The following is a 22,016-nucleotide window of genomic DNA, read 5'->3' as shown; positions in this document are numbered from 1 at the left end:
TGACTTTATTGCTTATGCTACTGTAAGTGAAATTTTTGTTATTTGCATAAAAATTACTTAAAACTGGTAAATGAGATTAAACACTACCTTCTTTCCTTTTAAGAGTCAAATGCCTGCCACATTACAAACAGTATACATCTACAAATTTCTCAATCTATTTTCTTCTCAAGCCCATTTGCTTATTCACCAAATGAAAACCAAAGGAAAAAAAATTGATGTAAACTTAAAAAAAAAATAAAAAGAGAAATAAGAAATATGAACCAACTGCAGGATTTATGAGATAGTTGTAACCTCATAACATATTAAAAGCTGAGGTCAATCATGAAGTCCACTGTGTCTTTCAAGGGCCACACCACTTCCTTTAATGGGCTGGAGATGGTGAGGAACGAGTAGCCCAGGTGTACATTTGTGTCCTGACAATGGTTGCACCTAGTAAAGCCAGGAGGAAATGCTACCAAGCCACATGACTTGACTCTTAAGGATCCCAGCCCTTTCACTACAAAATCAACCCCTCAATCACTGAAGCAGTCATAGAAACTTAGGTAAAAGTAAAGTCACTTTTCATCCCTTAAACTGGATTTCAGAAGCACAGCCGGACCACTGACAATTTCTGACAGAATACATTTATTTCAATGCATTGGTGGACAGATACAGATAATTCTGTTAGACTGAACAAATATAAAGAACAAAATAAAAAGTAAGAGTGATATTTCTGTACTTTGTTCAGCTTTAAGAGCAACATGAATAAACCAAAACACACCAGCAGCAACTCAAATCTCTTGCTAGTACATATTCTCTCATGCTCTCTTTTCTCTATGCATCTATGCCTAACTCAATTGAATTTCCATACTTTAGAAGCATCAATGTGGAGCCACAGCCAGTTTCTGCTTTTAAGAGAAAATACTAAGGTATAGAGAGATTTAGAAAAAAAACAACAAAAACCTCTCTCCACTTTTAAAAGAATAATGTGAATCACTCAATTTAATTATGATAATAGTATCAACACAAAATACAGAAACATAAGTTAAGTTTAGGAAAATACATATTCTATAAAAATAAAAGTCATAAAACTGTTTTTGGCATTTTTTTGTTCTCTGAGGAACTACACGCACATAATGTATAAATATTTTAAAGCAGTTTTTAAAACATATGGTATAAATTCAGTATTCATAATGACTCACAGAGCTTTGAGGTATTTTTGAAAATACATTCATGACAGACCACCTCTATGGTTACCCCTGTGTTATTGGGTAAATATATGCATGTAAGACACACATTGTTTACATAGTAAATATCATCATAAAAAGTTGCAGCATATATTCCAAAGTCTTCTACTAAACTCCGCTGGCCTACTAATAACTCAAATTTACATCCCAAAGGGTAACAATGCCCGAATTTAAACTTAAGAACAGCTGTTCAAATAAAGTGAGGGTGAAAGGCAGGTGTGTAAGATATGAAATGAGGGACACATGATATATTTGACCATTCAAGGCTAGAACTCAATGGAACTTAGAGCATGATATATAACAGGAAATATGCTAATCTTGTGTATATAAACCACTTGACATTAAAGTTAGTTATTTTAGCATAGTGATTAGGCTATATAGTAATATACTTCTATTTTTATAAAGATTAGAATCATATAGTATATATTTTATATACAAAATAAGACTACCGTTATGTTCTACCTAATACAAAAGTGGCTGTTAAACATCCCAGGACATGCCTTTTAGCTTTATATGAGTGGCTGGGGATTATAAATAAGCTGTCAGGCTTTATAAGCAAGCACCTTTAATCACTGAGCCATCTCCCCAGGTGATGGAATTTCTTTTTAATCACCTTTATTCTTTCAGTGAAAATGTTTGCCAAGTTTAACAGGAACTAGGTTGCATTGAGTTGATGTCATTTTTTTCTTCTAGACAGGTGTTAGAAGCACTAGGTTCAATCTCCAGTATTCCTCTGGGGACAAATATTCACTAGTTAGCACTCTATAAGCATAGTATATGAAATTCATCAAAATGGCTAAGGGAATAGTCTCTGTACTAATATAGAAAGATTATCAAATGTATTATGTGAAAAATGTAAAAACTGGATTTTAAAACTAAAATATAACTACAAAGCTGTATGTATAATTTTTTTTTTCCTGGAAAGAATCATAAGAAACCTAATTAATATGTGGATAAGAAATTTGTATTTTAGGGCTGGAGAGATGGCTTAGCAGTTAAGGGGCTTGCCTGTGAAGCCTAAAGACCCAGGTTCGATTTCTCAAAACCCACATGGTGGCACATGCATCTAGAGTTCATTTGCATTTGCAGTGGCTAGAAACTCTGGTGCACCTGTTCTCCCCCAACCCTCTCTCTCACTGAATATATGCGGAACTGAAAGCTGCTTGTCATTTATCTGAGCATTATATCTCTTTCCCAAAGGGCTGACTTTAATGAACTCCCAAATTCCTTTTATTATACACCATGTGTCAAGTACAATGACTTGAAGATTGTTGCTAGTCAATAAATAATTGCTAAATTCAATTATATACCTCCTTTCTTGCATACAATGCAGCTGCTAAGCTAGGGATCAGTGCCCACCCCATTACCCTTTCTTCTAAATAATCTAGTAAAATAAACATTATGTAAACATTTACCTACATCAATCTTGTGCTTAGTTCTGAAAACAAGAAAGCCTCATCAATGCTTTCACAGCTCATTAATCTATTACAATTTTTCTTGGCTGAAAAGAACAAAGAGTGATTGAGTGTGTGTACTAATTTTTGTTCTTCCTTTAGGCTCTGCATGCCTACCTAACATGCCCTATCCACATTCATGTTGTTTAAAATACATGGTTTACGAGTACGTGAACATGTTATTAGAAAGGGTACTTGAAGAATGATATACATTAATGGATTGGTAAAGGAGTAGCTTAGTCAATGTCTCAGTTTTAATGCTGGCCAACAGCTTCTGCTAATCTATTAAAAGAACTGAAGAACCAGATATCCCATGAAAAATGTGCCACTGACAATTCCTTGCAGCCATAAAACAGTGATATCCATGCTATTCTGTCTTTACATATTCAACAATAATTGGACAGAGAAGAAATAAAATTTCTTACTTAAAGGGGTCTGGAGAGATGGCTTGGTGGTTAAGGTGTTTGCCTCCAGAGCCAAAGGACCCCAGTTGGATTTTCCAGGAGCAACATAAGCCAGATGCACAAAGGGCACATGCATTTGGAGTTTGTTTGCAGTGGCTGGAGGCCCCGGCAAGCCCATTCTCTCTCTCTCTCTCAATCTCTCTCTCCCCCTCTTTCTCTCTTTCAAATAAATAAATAAAATATATTTCAAAAAACTATAAAACAAAAAAGAAATAAAATTACTTACAATCTCAGCTATACAACAAAGTCTAATTTAAACATGTTAGGAGGACTGGAGAGATGACTTACTTGCAAAGCCTAAGGACCTGGGTTTGATTCACCAGTACTGAGGTAAAGCCAGATGCACAAGGTGGCAAATATGTCTGGAGTTCATCTGCAGTGGCTAGAGGCACTGTCATGCCCATTCTCTCTCTTTCTCTTTCTCTTTCTCTTAAGTAAATAAATAAATTAAATATTCAAATGAATTACGTTAAGAAATAAATATTCCTAATTAATTGAGTCAGTCCAAAGAGAGGAGGATGCCACCCTTAGTTATAGAAGTATTAAGACTTAGTCTGACATTTCATGTGTTATAGATAAATGGTTGCTAGGATCCAACAGGATTAGAGAAGGTAATCCAAAGAAGGTATTCCCTGAAGAGAAGGGCGTCACCTTAAAAGAAGCCAGCATCCTTGGAACATGGGGATGAAGTGATCAAAGGAAATAGCAGGTGAAGTTAAAGATGCAGAAATGTGGAAGAACATCATTAAACGTCAAGATACCAAGTGGATACCCCTGCCCCAAATCCAGCCAATTAGGAAACCACATTTTATCCTATCTACAAACCAGAAAGCTCTTTTTTTTTTAAATTTTTTAAAAAATTTTATTTATTTATTTGAGAGCGACAGACATAGAGAGAAAGACAGATAGAGGGAGAGAGAGAATGGGCGCGCCAGGGCTTCCAGCCTCTGCAAACGAACTCCAGACGCGTGCGCCCCCTTGTGCATCTGGCTAACGTGGGACCTGGAGAACCGAGCCTCAAACCGGGGTCCTTAGGCTTCACAGGCAAGCGCTTAACCGCTAAGCCATCTCTCCAGCCCCCAGAAAGCTCTTAAACAAGAACTACATAATACACACCCAAAGCCAATGTTCCCCTACAGAGAATCATGTTATGATACTGCTAATTATAGGACACATCATATATTTCCTAATGTAAAAGCTGTAATATTGTGATTACATTAAGTGTTTCTCCTTTACTTCTTATGTGAATATATATATAATAAAATTATTAATGCATTTGAGGACTCAATTAGGAAGAAAATATCATCCCCCTTGTTGAGACAGGGCTTCACTGTAGTCCAGGCTGACCTAGAATTCATTGTGTAGCCCAGCTGGTCTCAAACTCTCAACAATCTTCCTACTTCATCCCTCCAAGTGGTAGAATTATAGGTGTGCACCACTATCCTTTGCTCTCTCCCACTTGTTAATTTTTTTTCTTTTCTGTTTTTGTTTGTTTTGAGGCAAGGTCTTACCTAGGCTGACCTGGAATTCACTCTGTCGGTCAGACTTGCCTTGAACTCAGGACATCTTATCTTCCCACCTCAGCCTCCTGAGTGTTGGGATGAAACATGTGAGCCACTACACCCGGTCCTTTCTAGTTTTTACCTTGAAAATGTCTGTAAGTAGCATGACAGCCATATACTCACCATCTAAATTAAATGACTGTTAACTTTTTTACCAATTTATTTCATCTTTTCTAAAAAATACTTTAAAGGGCTGGAGAGATGGCTTAGGAGTTAAGGTACTTGTCTGCAAAGGCAAAGGACCCAGGACCCATGTAAGCCAAATGCACATGGGGCACATGCATATGGGGGTTCATTTGCAGTGGCTGGAGGCCCTGGAGAGCCCATTCTCTCTTTCTCTCTCTCTCTCTCTTTCTCTCATTCTCACTGTCTCTCTATCTCTTTCTGCTTGCAAATAAACAAATAAAATATAAATACATTGCAAAACCTTGACAAAAATCATTGTAGTCTAATTAATATTGCACAAATAGTTTTTTATTAATTCTAAAGAGAGAGTCTGATTCACATAGTTTCATTTCAACAGAATTATCCAATTATAACTGTGAATTTCTGGTTATGACTAAATGAAAATCATAAAACCTCACATTCACTGGGTTTTAATATTAAGTAAATGAGTGGCTAATACCATCCTTACAAATACCACTTTCTGACTCAGAATTTCTTAGCAAGGGAAATGGAACATTGATAATGTCATCGTACCAACATAAAAAGAACCACTAATATTAGCAGAAAGAACAGCCATCAAATTTGAACAAGCAATTTTGAAGCCCTATCATAAGGAGAGACTTAACATATAAAATGCACCAGATGCTATTTTAGAACCGGATGAAATATGCTTCACAGCGTGACACCCCATTCTGTATTTTGGTCAGCAGGCACCTTTTGAGTACAGAGAGCACAGAATGAATATTATTGTTTTAATGTACTAACAATCTCATAGTTTTATAAAGTCCTAATATGCTCACTTTTTTTAAAAAAGAAATATAATTTACTTCTGGCATGAAGGTGGCTTTGGAAATGAAAGAAACTCTATATTCATTACAAAGCAAAATTCATAAGCATTTTAAACAGAAGTTCTAGAAAACATATACCATATGGAATTTTCGGATATTTGTAAAGCTTTCAAAAACTACTACATCCATTTTATGACCAAAGAAACTATAATAAAATACATAAGAGGGCTGGAGAGATGGCTTAGCGGTTAAGCGCTTGCCTGTGAAGCCTAAGGACCCCGGTTTGAGGCTCGGTTCCCCAGGTCCCACGTTAGCCAGATGCACAAGGGGGCGCACGCGTCTGGAGTTCCTTTGCGGAGGCTGGAGGCCCTGGCGCGCCCATTCTCTCTCTCCCTCTACCTGCCTTTCTCTCTGTGTCTGTTGCTCTCAAATAAATAAATTAATTAATTAAAAAAAATACATAAGAGTAATAGTGCATCAAATTTCATGAATACTGTCAATGTTAAACTTAGAAGAAAGTCAGGTGTTATCTTAAATATAAATTGAAGTCACAATACTGACTAAGGGGGAAAGAGAAAACAACCACTATTATTAGAATAACTAAAAATTACAATACACAGAAAACTTAGTACCTTGCTGGTTTTCAAACTCTTCAGATAAGAGGTGGTAGCAACAGCCTACACTGCAAAGTCCCTTGACCTCAGGCTTGGAAGTAAATATTCGCAGAGTATTTGGAGATAGATCACCACAAGTATGTAGACCCACCAGTAGACAATCCTTTGCAGATAAGAAGGAAAAGAAATTTGGGCTATTAAAAGGAGAGTTAAAAAAATTGTTTAGGTGATAATTTTAAGTGAAAATACACCAAACTTTTAGTGATTATCAAACTCTATCTAGAAAGCATTGAGTTTTTACATTTTCATAATGAAAAACTATGCTCTTTTACACAAAATAGGTATTTTTAAAACCTTTATATATCCATTTATGTTTTCTTTCATCTCTTTATAACTAGTATTGCAAATTAAAAGCTGGATCAAAAATACAGCATGCTGTATTATGACAGACCTATGACTTGAGACAGTTATAACATACTTTGACTATACTAATCAAATTTGTTTTATTGATGAAATTTCTTCAGGTTGCCCATCAAACATCTCATAGTACATTGTTATAAAAACGGCAATGGGCCAGGTGTGGTGGTGCATGCCTTTAATCCCAGCATTCAGGAGGCAGAGGTAGGAGAATTGACATGAGTTCTAGGCCACCCTGAGACTACATAGTTAAGTCCAGGACAGCCTGAGCTAGAGCAAAACCCTACCTCAAAAAAACCAAAAACTTAAAAAAAATAAATAGCAATGGGAGCCACCCATTGCAAGGGCCCCTTCCTGTTGCAAGAAGCTGTTACTTTACTTTTGCTTTTCAATAGAACTTTGCTTGCTTGCCCTTAACAACAAAAACCATAAATGGTGCAAAGTTGATATGTCCACACTAACATCAAAAGTTTAACTAGTTCATTTTATTGTATCAAATTTGTTAATATAAGTCTACCTAAACCTTTCTGCTCTAAATTTTCTAACATAAAACTTATGGAAAAATTATCTTATGGTAACATTATGAACATTTAAAAACAGCACTTCATTTACTACTTATTAACTACACAACATGGCTGTGAACAAGTAATATATACTTAGTTTTCTCGTCTTCAAATGCTGTGATTGCCTCTCAGGGTTGCTTTGTTGTGTGGATAAATAAAACTTTTATAAAGTGAAAAAATTATCTTATGAAATGTTTCCTGTAGTTATCCAAAACTCAATATAAATATATACATATAACATACATAATGCTATATATGCATAGAATTTTGTTCAATCTGTCAACCATTCAAAAGTTGAATTTAATATGTTCTGTATTTGACATGATGCATATAATTTAATTAAAGAAGAAAGAGAGACTCTTCATACAGAAAAATCCTTGTTCTATTTGAGTAACATACTTTTGGCATTTAGAACTAAAGATCTTTAGAAAACTTACATTATATTACACCTGTGCAATTTTTCAGATAACCTCATACACATTGTCAGTCCAAAAGTCACATTATGTGCATGTGATCTGTGATTTTTAATAAATTAATTTGCTTTTTAAAATCAAACCCTCTTCATATTGCAACAATCTTTGTAAGAACCACTCAAATAAAATTCTCTTTAAAAGGCAAAAAAAAAAAAAAAGACAAGACAGCTTGATATTTCTATCAAACAAATGACTTTCATATTGCAACAATCTTTGTAAGAACCACTCAAATAAAATTCTCTTTAAAAGGAAAAAAAAAATCAATCCCTGGGGCTGGAGGGATGGCTTAGCAATTAAGGTGTTTGCCTGCAAAGCTGAAGGACCCAGGTTCAATTCCCGAGGACCCATGTTAGCCAGATGCACAAGGGGGTGCATGCATCTGGAGTTAAAAGCCCTAGTGCATCCATTCTCTCACTCTCCCTCTTTCACTGCCAAATACATGAGAATAAAAATATTTTAAAAAATCAAACCCTTGAACTGGGCCTGGTGGTGCACTCCTTTAATCTGAGCTCTCAGGAGACAGAGGTAGGAGGATCGCCATAGTTCAAGGCCACCCTGAGACTACACAGTGAATTCCAGGTTAGCCTGAGCTAGAGTGAAACCCTACCTCAAAAAACAAAATAAAAACTTCAGCTCTCATGTTGTCAAAATGCTATATAAAGTATTATTTATCCAATTTGCAACTGCATATAGCTCTCGTCATATATTTTCAACAAGACTTTGATAAATTTAAGGAGTAATATGTACTAAAATTTGTAATTTTAGAGATATGTTAAATTAATGGAAGCTATCTAACCCTAAGTAATAGTTACTGATAATCTAAATACTGCTTTCATAAATAAGAAAAATTATAGGGACTCTCCTATGCCTAGTACCTTTAAAAACTATCTGTGAAAAAGGGGGAAAAAAAAAGCCTAGTTTAAAAAATGACACAGAACTACTCAGCTACCAACCAAAAATTGACACTATACACATTGTAGTTACCTTTCCACTGCTGCACAAAGCAACCAACCAAAAACATCTGATAGAAGCACAGTTGTTTATTTTGACTTATAGTCTCGAGGGGAAGCTCAATGAGGGCAAGGGAAAGATGGAATGAGCAGAGGCTGGGCATCACCTCTGCCTCAGGAAGTCAAACCAGCAGCAAGAGAGTGAAAAGGACTCTAGCAAGGGAAGGCTGGCTATAACACCCAGAGGCCCGCCTACATTAACACACCTCCTCTAGAAAGATTCAGCCTGCCAAACTGCCATCAGCTGGTAACCAAGTATTTAGAACATACGAGTTAATGGGGGATGCCTAATTAAAACTTCCACAATATGTAACTCTAGTACCTTGTTTAGTCATGTCTTTGAGAAAGATAAAATATAATGATAAACACAGAACAATATAATGCCAAAAGCTTGTCTTTGAACAGAGATAAGTCAAGTGATCCTCAGGAAGCTTCTCTATATATTTTTGTGACATATAGCATTGGCTTGAAGATGTACTAACTTCCAATTACTCTATCCAACATACTTGTCATTTAGAAAGTCCCAGCCTTGAGCCGGGTGTGGTGGCACACGCCTTTAATCCCAGCACTCAGGAGGCAGAGCTAGGAGGATCACCGTGAGTTTGAGGCCACCCTGAGACGTCATAGTGAATTCCAGGTCAGCCTGGGCTAGAGTGAGACCCTACCTCGAAAAACCAAAAACAGAAAAAGAAAGTTCCAGCCTTAAAATATGCTTATAGCATAGTACTGGGTTGAAGATGTGCTGCCTTCCAGTTATTTCATCTGACATATTTGTGATTTAAAAAGTTCAAGCTTTAAACTATACTTATAAAACTGCTGTCTTGCTCTATGAAATTGCATATTTGGTCACCAAGTGTAACATCAAACAAAACTTTATTCCAATATCTCTTTCATCTGTGCTCATCACATAGACAAGTATTGGAGGTGTACATGCTAATTGTCCTGATTTGATCAAACATCACTGTATCCTATAAACTTGTAATTACTATGTGTCAATTAAAAACAAAATGAGATATAAAACCAAAAACTTTCCTAACAATTCCTAACAGTTCCTAAATTGCAGAGAAGGGAATTTAGTTTACTGAGCTGCTTCTATGCTAGTCCTTTTCACTGAGGTAGAACTGAACTGAGTAGAAGGTACTATACTCTGTACTATGTGCTTATTAAATTGTGGCAGTAGTGAGTATAATAGAAACCTGCTTATAAGTTAATTTTCTTGGTCTTTATTATTAACAGGGTCCTCAGTACACTGAGTAAACTATCAAAAAAAAAAAAAAGAATACTATGTTTCCAGAATTTTATGTAAATTAAAGGATTGTCAACTGAAATCACCTCAAGATCTTTAATAATGTCCTGCAGTTCAGAATCAGCTGTGATAACGGATGTCAGTGGTGAGTACAGATTTGATTCACTTGATTTTGATGTCACTTTTCTTCTCCCTTTATTTGTTCTGGTCATTTCTCGATCATGTGTTTGTGATGAAGTAAGCTCTACAGCATTGATAGGTAACAAGTCTGTGAGAGAAAAGGCACTGTCAAAGAACAAATGTTCTTTCTCAAGTGGTTGAGCATGTAGATTTTCCATTTGATGACTGATGCCTGAAATTATAGAACCTGAAAGACCTGGCAAAAATTCCGAAGTAGACATGCTTTCTTGATTTAGAGGACTGTGGCCACACATGTTTTCAAAATCTGTCTTATAATTAATTTCCTTTTGCACTTTTGTTTCTTCTGCCATGTTTAATGCCAGTCCACTGACATCTACTCTTGACTGAGTAGGATACTGTTTCCAGTGTTTCTTCAATTTCCTGTTTCTCTCTTTAGCTCCGTGAGTGTTGGTATTTGAGGAATCAATGCCATAAACTTTAAAGCCATACTTTAAGAACAAAAAGGAACTTAGGTAGCCTTTCCCAGAGCCCACATCAATCACCTGAAGAAAAATAGAACATATTAAAGGATTTCAGTCAGTTGGTAACAGAAAGCATTCTATACATTTTTTAAAATAGGAAACAAATGAAATGTAGCAATTACATAGTTTGTTATATTTTCTATTTAGATATTTTGATTTCTATAAAAAACTAAACACTTCAATAATTTTTATTCACTATTTCCCTGGGTCCATCCAATAAAAAAGTCAAAGGAAACAAGTAAATGACATAACAATCTGAAGGGAAGAAGAAAAGCTACTTTCATGCATGTGTACTATGTGCATGTGTGTGTGGAAACATATGCATGCAAGAGCATGAGATGGCCAGAAGGCAACCTTGCGTGTGTTTCCACAGGAAGTCTGCCCCCTTTTGATGAGGCAGGGTCTCTTCTTGGCCTGCAGCTTGCCAAGTATGCTAGGCTGTCTGACCAGCGAACCTCAGAAATTTCCCTATCTCCACCTCCCCAGTGATAGACTTACAAGCCCACACTACCACGCCTTACATTTTTACATGGGTTCTGAGACTAGCACTGGCAAGGCAACGAGGCTGGCAAGGCAAGCACTTTATCAACTGAGCTATCTCTCCAGCCTGAACAACTGTTTCTACTTAGAAGGTGAATTTAGCAGTGAGTCAAGATATGAAGTAAACAGAAATTAACAACAACAACAAAAAACCCATCAGGGCATATATAATATAGTAGCAGTAAAAAAAAAGCAAAACATAATTAAGATAGCATGAAAATTAAAAAGTGATAAATTTAACAAAAGTTACACACTAAGTGAAAGAGTAAAACACAAGACTACTGTACGATTCCACTTATGTGTATTCTTGAGTCAAAACCACAAATAGATCAGCTGTCCCCTAGCAGAGGAGGAAGCATCCTGCAGAAGAACATGGCAAAACTTCTCCACAACTGCGTAGAATTACCAAGTTCATCAAGCTATAAACTAGTAAATATCTACACCACAACTGAATAAAACTAAAGATCACAAACAAATATCTCTGCTGTGTCCATACTTCTCGATCATATTCAGTAGTATCTCCACATTTCCAGGTATAGAACAGAACTCCTTCATTGTTTCAACTTACATCTCAACTATGAGTGGATCTCTGATCTATGACAACTAACTCTTGCCAACTGCACCCTAAGTCTGGTCAACTGCAGTGCCCTTCTCAATGAGTTTCCCAATCTCACAGTTCTCACCCTCGCTCTACTCTCATTCCTCTTCCCCAAATCCCTCCCTGCTTTTTTGCTTGTTTTTTGAAACAGGGTTTCATTCTAGCCCAGCCTGACCTGGAACTCACTCTAGAGACCAGACTGGCCTTGAAATCACAGTGATCGTCCTACCTTAGCCTCCCAAGTTCTGGGATTAAAGGTTGTACCACCAGGCCTTTTCTTCTCTCATTGTTGTTAAAAATCATTTACTACTTATTTATTTAGTATGTATGGATGTATTTGAAAGAGAAACAAAAGCACAGAGTGAATATGGGTGTGCCAGGGCCTCCCCCTCACTGCAAAAGAACTCCAGGTGCATATGCCACTTTATACAACTGGCTTTACATGGGTACTGGGGAAAAGTGAACCCAGTCATCAGGCTATGCAAGGAAGCATGTCTAACCTCTGGCCCTCACTCTAGCCCCCTCACTGCAGTTTGACACTACTTACTGCTACTAAGTCTGGTTTGGAAGATGTTTGTTTGTTTCAACTCTGAAAGCATCTGTTCAAAAAGGAACAAATTTCTGAAAGGTATCAGTTTAAATGTATACAAAGACAATGACAAAATAGAGAATCAAACAGTAGAAATATTTTGATTGTAACACAATAGAAAAAGTCATCCAGCAGTTGCAATGGCTTTTGTGACTCGTAGGGTAAACATGCTCACTATGACCTTTAAGAATGGAGATGGTGGGGTTGTAAAAATGGCTCAGCAGTTAAGGCTTTTGGCTGCAAATGGTAACCACTGGGATTCAATTGCCGAGTACCCATGTAAAGCCAGATGTACAAAGTGGAGTTCATTTGCAGTAGCCACAGGCCCTGGCATACCCACTCTCTCTCTCCAGGGAAATAAATCAATAATATTTTACTTATCTGTGTGTGTGTGTGAGAGAGAATGGGAGCACCAGGGCCTCTAGTCACTGCAAACATAATCCAGACACATGTGCCACCTTGTTCACCTGACTTATATGGGTACTGGTGAATTGAACATGGGTCCTTAGGCTTCACAGGCAAGCACCTTAACATCTAAGCCATCTCTCCAGCCCATAAGATATTTTAAAAAGAATGGAAATGTTTTACCTATCCTCTGCACCCATGCCTCAATTCTTATTCTTAATTTGGATTCCTGGCCATTCTAAGAACTAAGTAGGTACATTCCCACTTCAGTGCCATTCCCTTTTTATTTTCTTTCCCCATTAAAACATTTTTAGACCCGGTCATGGTAGTGCATGCCTTTAATCCCAGCACTCGGGAGGCAGAGGTGGGAAGATTGCAATGAGTTCAAGGCCACCCTGAGACTATACAGTGAATTCCAAGTCAGCCTGGGTAGTGAGACCCTACCTCAAAAAAACAAAAACAAAAAATAAAAAATCTATCTCTTCTTGTTAGAATATGATGAGGGCAAATGTTTTATGTGTTCACTGCTGTATGCTCAGTATCTTAATCAGTGCCTGAGACACACAGTAGGAGCTGGAGATAATATTGATTAAAGGAACTAATGCACACAGCTATAAGTGAACACATTTTAGAAAAATTATGCCTCAATAATGTGAATGTGAGAAGGAAAATCTGGTGGCATGAACAGAATACTAGGCTTATAGCAAAAATGAATTCTCCCCCCCCCCCAGGTCTCTATGGCTATTGCCAAAGTTAAGTGTTTCAGTCTGAAACTACAGAATATATATTTATTAAATATACATGTTTGGGTTGGAGAGATGGCTTAGCAGTTAAGGTGCTTGCCTGTAAAGCTTAACAAACTGTGTTTGATTCCCCAGAACCCATGTAAAGCTGGATGCAAAATGTAGTGCATGCATCTGGAATTCATTCTTAGTGGCTAGAAACCTTGGCATCCCTATTCGCCCTCTGTGTGTCTCTGTTTACAAATAAATAAATAATTTTCTTTAAAAACATAAAAGGAAAAAGGAAGAAGCTAGACATGGGGGCTCATGCCTATAATCCCTGTACTTGAGAGGCTATGGTAGAAGGGTCACCATGAGTTCAAGGCCAGGATGGTCTATAGAGGGAGTAAGAGATCCCACTGTCTCAAAAAAAGAAAACAGAAAAAAGAAAAAAAAAATCAAATGTGACACATTATGCTATTTCAAAAATATTTTCTGTGTACTTGAGAAATACAAAGAAATCTGCTTTATTGACTTTAAAAAGTAATTTACATTACTTAATATTCTTTGCCTTCTGTTTCATGCTTTTACTACAGTTAGGTCTAAAAGCATGAGCTATTACACCTATCTTACATACTATTTCATATAAACAGAGAATAAATGTAACAAACATGTAAGGTTATGCAGCACCACAATAAGGTAAATTCCTTCCTTATCTCAGTGTGGGTTACCTGAGAGGTAGAGACTTCCACAAAGAGTGGACTTGGCAGGTTAAAGAAACAACAAAAGGGAAGGCAAAAAGGACCAACAGCAGCCCATCACAAAGTAGAAATAGAAAATGAAATAGGAGTGGCTCCAAAGAAAGTATATAAGTTGCCCACCTGCCTTACACCACAGTAGTCAGCAACACTGCAGATGAGCTCCGACATCGCCTGCACTTCATGGGATTTTTTCGTATTCATAAACTCGACTGCCTTCACATTTTTACCTAAATCACAGCAAAATAAAATTGGAATGCTGCTATTAAAGGAAATTTTAATATGGGTTATCACTTGATATTCATGTTCTTTGAAATTAAATATGAAAGTGAAATATTATATTGTGATGTCTGGGTGATTTCTATTAATTTAGTGGCGAGGACTCCATTTGAATTAATAAAATAAAAAATCCATAGAATATTATTCATAACGTTCTCTGAAAGAACAAGCAATTAATTCTAAAGGAAGCTTTTCATCAAAGGATAACTTTAATGGAGTAAAAAGATATGCAATGAAGTGAAAGAAGATATTTCTAATCCAGGTACCTAGAAAAATAAACTCACCTCCTACACATTCATAAAAAAAAGACTATCCACTAGAAGAGCAGGCTGAAGATGTGAACCATCATTTTACCATGTGTAATATCCAAGACAGTAGCCGTCAACTATGTCATGACTTAAACTTACATTTAAAATATCCAAGTAAAACTGAAAATAACACTTCTGAGCTGTAAGAGTCACATTTGAAGTGTTCAGCAAACACATGTGGCTATTTTCTACTGTGCTGAGAATCATAGCTACAGAGCATTACATCATTGCAGAGCATTCTACCACACTGCACTAGAGCATACATTCTGTATTCTATAATAGGATGCATAGAACCCATGACAAGGAAGTCCACATCATCAGGCACTGGGAGTTGGGTGGTGGTAAACTGAAATGAACGGCTGTGATGGTTATTACTGCATTGGGGTATTCATACATGACATGTTTGGGTTTAGGCTGAACTTTGTATCATTATATTAGGAAACAATAAAGACAAAGACCTTCTTGGTATGTTCTTTCCAAGTGTAAGTGATGGCAACACAGTGACTTTCTACTAGTAGATAAAGGCCAAAATTAAAAAAGAAAAAGAAAAAAACCTGCCATACTCCAAGATGGGGAATATACCTTCTGCATATTCACTTGCCACCAGTTTCCACCTCTACTTGGCTAAGTCAGATGTCTTTTCCTGCAATAAGACTGTCCATCTGAATCTAGGTGGTGGTTTCACCAGTTATTTCAGTCAGGGATGTAATATTCTTGGCTCACCTTGACACATAAAATATACACCTTACATTTGACAAGGTGAGAAAGGGATCAGAAATACTACCCTCAATGCTGAAGTCACTGAGTGAGTGAGTGAGTGTCAGTCACAGCTGGGATAAAGTGCATAGCGATCTGGTGACCAGTGGATGATAGCTCTAACAGCAGTGTTCCTGAGGAAGTGAGTCACAGCCAGAATGTCCTGTCAAGAGCTATGATTTTTGCAACAATCCTTTCTTTTGCTCCAGGAGGAACATGGTGAAAAATAACCTTTATTAAAATACTTGAAGGGGGGCTGGGGAAAAATGGCTTAGTGATTAAGGCATTTGCCTGTGAAACATAAGGACCCTGGTTCAATTCTCCAGGACCCACGTAAGCCAGATGCACAAGGAAGTGCATGTGTCTGGAGTTCGTCTGCAGTGGCTGGAGGCCCTGGTGCATCCATTCTCTCTGCCTCTTCTTCTGTCTCTCTTTCAAATAAATAAATAAAATATATTTTTTTAAATACTTGAAAGGGGGCTGGAGAGATAGCTTAGTGGTTAAGGCATTTGCCTGCAAAGCCAAAGGACCTCAGTTTGATTCCCCAGGACCCACATAAGCCAGATACACAAGGTTATGCATACATCTGGAGTTTGTTTGCAGTGGCTGAGACCCTGGCATGCCCATTCATTCATTCTCTCTCTCTCTTTGCTCTCTCTCTCTCTCTCTCTGTGTGTATGTCTGTGTCTCTCTGTGTGTGTATGTTTGCTTCTTTCCCTTTCTAACTCTCTCAAATAAATAAATTAAATAAATTAAAAAAAAAAAAAACACTTGCCCAGGCATTGTGACACACACCTTTAATCCCAGCACTTGGGAGACAGAGGTAGGAAGATCACCATGAGTTCAAGGCCACCCTGAGACTACAAAGTGAATTCCAGGTCAACCTGAGCTAGAGTGAGACCTTACCTCAAAACACCAAAAAAAAAAATAAAAACAATTGAAGGGATATAAAAACAAGAAAAATAATGAAGAATTAAATCCAAGAGAGAAGAAGCTTCCTTTACAATGGACAATTCAGTGAATCCACTTTTATTAAGGGAACAATGGTCACTAGTGACAAGATGAAGTTATATGTGCCTTCCATGGAGATACATGAAGAGGAGCCTTCTAATTAACAATATGCCCAAGAATATATAAATTGAGACCATAGAGAGATAAACACACAACCCTGGCCTACAGGCATCAATAGTATTGAAGTCAGGGAAAACAAAAAAGGCTAAGCAGCTTTTCCAGATGGATGATTAAACATTACAACTAAATGTCATGCCTGAGCTTGGACTGATTCCTATAGTATGTTAAAATAGCCACAAATTAGTTTTGAAAATGCAGAAAAACTGCTGTATAGTCTGATTATTAGGTTATATCACCAAAACAACATTAAGTTCCTGAGTGTGGTTACATGCAATAGAAGAGACTAAAAAATATGCAGTTACATGTTAAAATACCTAAAGAAAATATGCTGTAACTATAACTTATTTTTATTTTATTTACTTAGAGAGCATGAGAGAGAGAGAAAACTGGCACACCTGGACCTCAGTTGCTGAAATTGAACTCCAGAAGCTTGTGCCACCTAGTGGTCATGTGCAACTTTGCACTTGCCTCACCTTTGTGCATCTGGCTAATGTGGGATCTAGAGAGTTGAACATGGTTCCTTAGGCTTCGCAGGCAAGCACCTTAACCACTAAAGCCATCTCTCCAGTCCTAGATCTATAACTTATGTTCAAAGAATTCAGATTTTTTTAAAAAAATGTGTGTAGAATGTTGTCTTCTGGACATGGCATGACTGATGTATTTATACCTCACAGCAGCTAATAAAATAAAAAGATCCACAGTATATCATTAACAATGTACCTTGAAAGATTAAGAAATTAGTTCTAAAGGAAAGAAACTTTCCATCAAAGGATAACTGCACAAGACATAAACAAAACTGGATACATCAACATTCTGTCATGCACAACGGAGGAGAGCAAAAGAGTTACTGTCAATTAACGGTAGCTGAGAGATACTTTCTCCATTGGCATAGTCACTGGTAAATTCTATGTGCTCTGGAAAATAAGCCTCCATACTCATGCAAACAACCCTAATGTAATGTAACTCAGTGGGTCACACACACACTCAACAAAAGTGTGTGTGTGTGTGTGTGTGTGTGTGCGCGCGCGTATGTACTTCAACAAATGGATAGTTTTAACAAACAGTGAAGAGGGAATCTAGGTGAAAAGTATTTATGTTTCATTACAGTATTCATATAACTTTATACAATAAAACAGCAGAGAAATAATAAAGATGAGATAAGATACAGTAAAAAAGCTTTGTGGATAATAAAGGAGGGTAGATATTCACCTTTTTATTATTAATGTACTAACTGTTATTTAACCCACGAGTAATATTAAAGTTAGTTCTTAACTCAGCATTGTAGGCTGCAATTTTCTAAAACTTTTGATTGACAACTTCCATAAATATAGACAATAAACTGTGATAATTCCCTCCCACCACCCTAATTTTTCCCTCTCAAATCTTCCCTCCCTCCATTGAATCCCTTCTTTTTTCCAATTAGTCTTTCTTCTATTTTTATGTCATCATTTTTTCCTCCTATTATGAAGGGAAGACTTCCATTTTAAAACCAGTCTTTTAGCTGGGCATGGTGGTACATGCCTTTAATCCTAGCACTCAGGATACAGAAGTAGGATTGCTGTGAGTTCAAGGCCACTCTGAGACTAATTCCAGGTCAGTCTGGGCTACAGTGAGACCATACCTCAAAAAAACAAAACAGAAAAAAATATGTAAAACCAGCCTTTTAGTTGGAGTGTACAGTCTTCACATTTAATATATTACTGACTCACTCAAGCGTTAATCTGTCTTGCCACTTGCTCTACCAACTATACATCCCCATTTTCATTTTTCCCCAGATCCTCTACCACCTTCATCCATTTTTCCTACCTTCTTCCCAAATAACTAACCACAGAGACCATTAGCCCATCCAACTAATTTTGACCATTCTAATTTATATTTGAGAAGCAGGAATTATCTGCAGTAAAGATATCCAGGGATTATAAGGTAGTTTTAAAAAATGTAGATTTCTAATTTGTTCTTATAAGGAAACCTATTCTTCTTGGTAGAAGCTAATTTTTCAGGGCTTATACGATCTAATACTAAATCAAGACTATGTTGTGTGTATATGTATGTGTATGTATATATAGATATACTAAACTAAGACTATAGTGTGTGTATATGTGTATAGATATATATGCATGCCATGTACTGCTTCTAAGCACCTAAAATGTATACATATACCCACACAAACACACATACCAACTCTCTGTTTATCTCCTCGAAGGGCTATAAACAATTGCTCAACAGAAGTGCATACTCCCAAGTTTTGCACAGAATACTGTTTTGCAGCCAAAGCAAAGGATTCCACACTCAACAGCTTCTGAGAAGTTTCACAAAATATTTTGGGAAGATGAGTAAAGCCTAAGAAAGAAAAAAATGGGATAAAAAAACAATGATTAGCAATACTTAATAGCTAAATTGTGTGAGATTTTTAAACAATAAAACTGCACTGGGTTTTTACAGTAAGTTATAATCATCTCATTCAAAATTTAGCAATATGTTTGGTAATTATACTTGCATTTGCGACTCAGACTATTGGATATTTGTAGCACCCAATTTGAATACTTTCTCCAGTTATGAAAGAATTAAGTAAAAATCTGATCTTTGTGTCAAAGCAACAGGAAGAAAGAATTTAAGTCTGAACACTAATGTGGTTACTTAATTTATGAATTTTCCTTTCTCACTGAAATTACTCATTTTATTTTTTTATTTTTATAAAAATATTTTTATCTAATGATTTGTAAGGAGAGAGAAAAGGAGGCAGGGAGGGAAGGGAAGAGGGAGAGAGAGAGAGAGAGAGAATAGGCATGCCAGGGCCTCCTGCCACTGCAAACGATCTCCAGATACAGTCACTCTACCTTGTCATTTTGTGCATCTGGCTTACATGGGTACTGAGGAATCATACCAAGGCTGTTAGGCTTTGCAAGCAAGTGCCTTAAACTGCTGAGCCATCTATCCAACCCAAATTGTGCATTTTACGAGGTTAGTCTTTGCAGTTTTGTTACTCCTTACCCACATTGTCTACGGAGCAATGAAAAACCCCAGTTGTATCAATGCTACTATAGGAGAGCACCTGCAACATGTGAACCATGTTGGTGTGTATGTGCGTGTGTGTTAAAGATACTGTCAGTATAGTTGTTTGAAAAGTAATTAGGTTACAGTCTTGTGAAACAAGTCATTTCTTCCCCTGTCAGCTTTAGACCAGACATTTTAGAAGTTTAGTGTGGTAATTATCAGTCATTTCTAAATGCTCAAACAATTGGACTTTTTTGTACTGTTCACAAGCATGGTACCTTCTCTGTACAAAGATCATACCCCTATTAAGCTCAAGAGTGGCCACATCTTGCCTAGGTGAGTGATGCCATTTGCAGGCAGATAGTTTAAGCGTATGAGAAAATTCACTCTTTTCCCCGTATACTTCTATAGCCTGTGTCAAGTTGGAGCTTTCCTCAACTTGAGCCCCATGAGGGATGACAAAGACAACACTAGAATGGACCTAGAGCAATAAGTATTCAGCATGGAAAGAAGATGGCACTGCTTTCTGCCACTGGGCTTCTAGAATTAATACTGCAGCATAAACTGCCAATTCTGATGGATATATATAGATAGGTACACCGAAAGTACTGCTCCATCTTTCTCTTTTTTTAAAGTTAAAATGAAAAATTTAAAAAGGTATTCTGATTTGTCTACAGTAGTTCACAAAACATCTTTGGATAAAGAAGTCCAAGTAAGCCCATTCAATGAAAATTATTTTTATTTTTTTAAATTCTTTTAATGTTTATTTATTTGAGAGCAACATACAGAGAGAGAAAGAGGCAGAGAGAGAGAGAATGGGCATGCCAGGGCCTCCAGCCACTGCAAACAAACTCTAGACGTATGCGCTCCCTTGTGCATCTGGCTAACGTGGGTCGTGGGGAATTGAGCCTCGAACTGGGGTCCTTAGGCTTCACAAGCAAGCACTTAACCGCTAAGCCATCTCTGCACCCTGAAAATTATTTTTAAATGAAGCAAAACAAAATAAAAACAAACTCACAAACCGAACATACTCAGTTGTAAAGCATATAAAGCATTCATTTTATGAAAGTATGTTGCATTTAGGGAATAAGTTTAGTTTTACCAAAAATAAACAAGGGCTGGAGGGATGGCTTACCAGTTAAGGCACTTTCCTGCAAAACCAAAGGACCTAGGTTAGATTCCGCAGGACCCATAAAGGCCAGATGCACAAGGTGGTGCATGCATCTGGAGTTCATTTGTAGTGGCTGGAAGTCCTGGCACACCCATTCTCTCTCTCTTTCTCTCTCGTAAATAAAATAAATTAAAAAAAAACTTTTAAAAAAGAAATAAACCAAGTAAAAAATAAAAACCCTTATACTATATATGCTATGAAGTCTTTGTAATCATAGCTGATCTTCACAGTTACTTTTTGAAATTACAAGAAAGTCCACCTAAACACAAAGAAAAAAAAACTACAAATTTCACTCTCTCTCTCTCTCTCAATCTCTGTCAAATAAATAAATAAACATTCTTAAAATAAAAACAAAGAAAAAGAAAAGGGCTGAAAGGATGGCTTAGCAGTTAAGGTGTTTGCCTGAAAAGCCAAAGGATCCAGGTTCGATTCCCCAGGACCCATGTTAGCCAGATGCACAAGGGAGCACACGGGTCTGGAGTTTGTTTGCAGTGGCTGGAGGCCCTGGCACAGCCATTCTCTCTCTCTCTCTCTCAAATAAGTGAATAAATATAAATATTCAAATATTCTTAAAATAAAAAAAGAAAAAAGCTACAAATTGACAAATCTTGATGACAATGAAGACTGTTGAAGGTGTACAGAATTCTAAATAACTTGTACTCATGGGCTGGAGAGATGGCTCAGCATTCAAGACACTTGTCTGCAAGGCCTAAGGCTCATGTTTGATACATAGTACCTACATAAAGCCAAATGCACAAAGTGGCACATGCATTTGGAGTTCCTTTTCAGTGGCTAGAGGTCCTGGCATGCCAATTCTCCATCTGTCTGTCTGTCTCTCTCTCTCTCAAAAATAAATAAATAAATAAAATAAAAAACGGGCACTCCCGAATTAACTAAATACTAAGATTACAAAGTTACGATAGTGGCTTTAAGATGTATTTTTTTTTAATTATTTATTTATTTATTTGAGAGCGAAAGACACAGAGAGAAAGACAGATAGAGGGAGAGAGAGAGAATGGGCGCGCCAGGGCTTCCAGCCTGTGCAAACGAACTCCAGACGTGTGCGCCCCCTTGTGCATCTGGCTAACATGGGACCTGGGGAATTGAGCCTCGAACCAGGG

General features: G+C 37.0%; 1 protein-coding gene across 2 annotated transcripts in view; it reads right to left on the bottom strand.

The window, feature by feature from the left end:
- Mettl25 (methyltransferase like 25) overlaps positions 1-22,016 on the bottom strand; it is an 82,000-nt gene that overhangs the window by 54,402 nt on the left and 5,582 nt on the right. The window contains exons 2-5 of one of the 2 annotated variants that reach the window (XM_004650151.2): positions 18,909-19,070; positions 14,380-14,486; positions 10,069-10,665; positions 6,292-6,436 (exon numbers count right to left, since the gene is read on the bottom strand). In XM_004650151.2, coding sequence (XP_004650208.2) covers positions 6,292-6,436; positions 10,069-10,665; positions 14,380-14,486; positions 18,909-19,070 — 1,011 coding nt within the window. The remainder of the gene's footprint in view (positions 1-6,291; positions 6,437-10,068; positions 10,666-14,379; positions 14,487-18,908; positions 19,071-22,016) is intronic. The other variant, XM_045153466.1, reaches the window with a different exon arrangement.

This window comes from Jaculus jaculus, chromosome 6 (genome assembly GCF_020740685.1).
Source record: "Jaculus jaculus isolate mJacJac1 chromosome 6, mJacJac1.mat.Y.cur, whole genome shotgun sequence".
Lineage (NCBI taxonomy): Eukaryota > Metazoa > Chordata > Mammalia > Rodentia > Dipodidae > Jaculus > Jaculus jaculus.
This window is presented reverse-complemented; position numbering and strand designations above follow the sequence as displayed.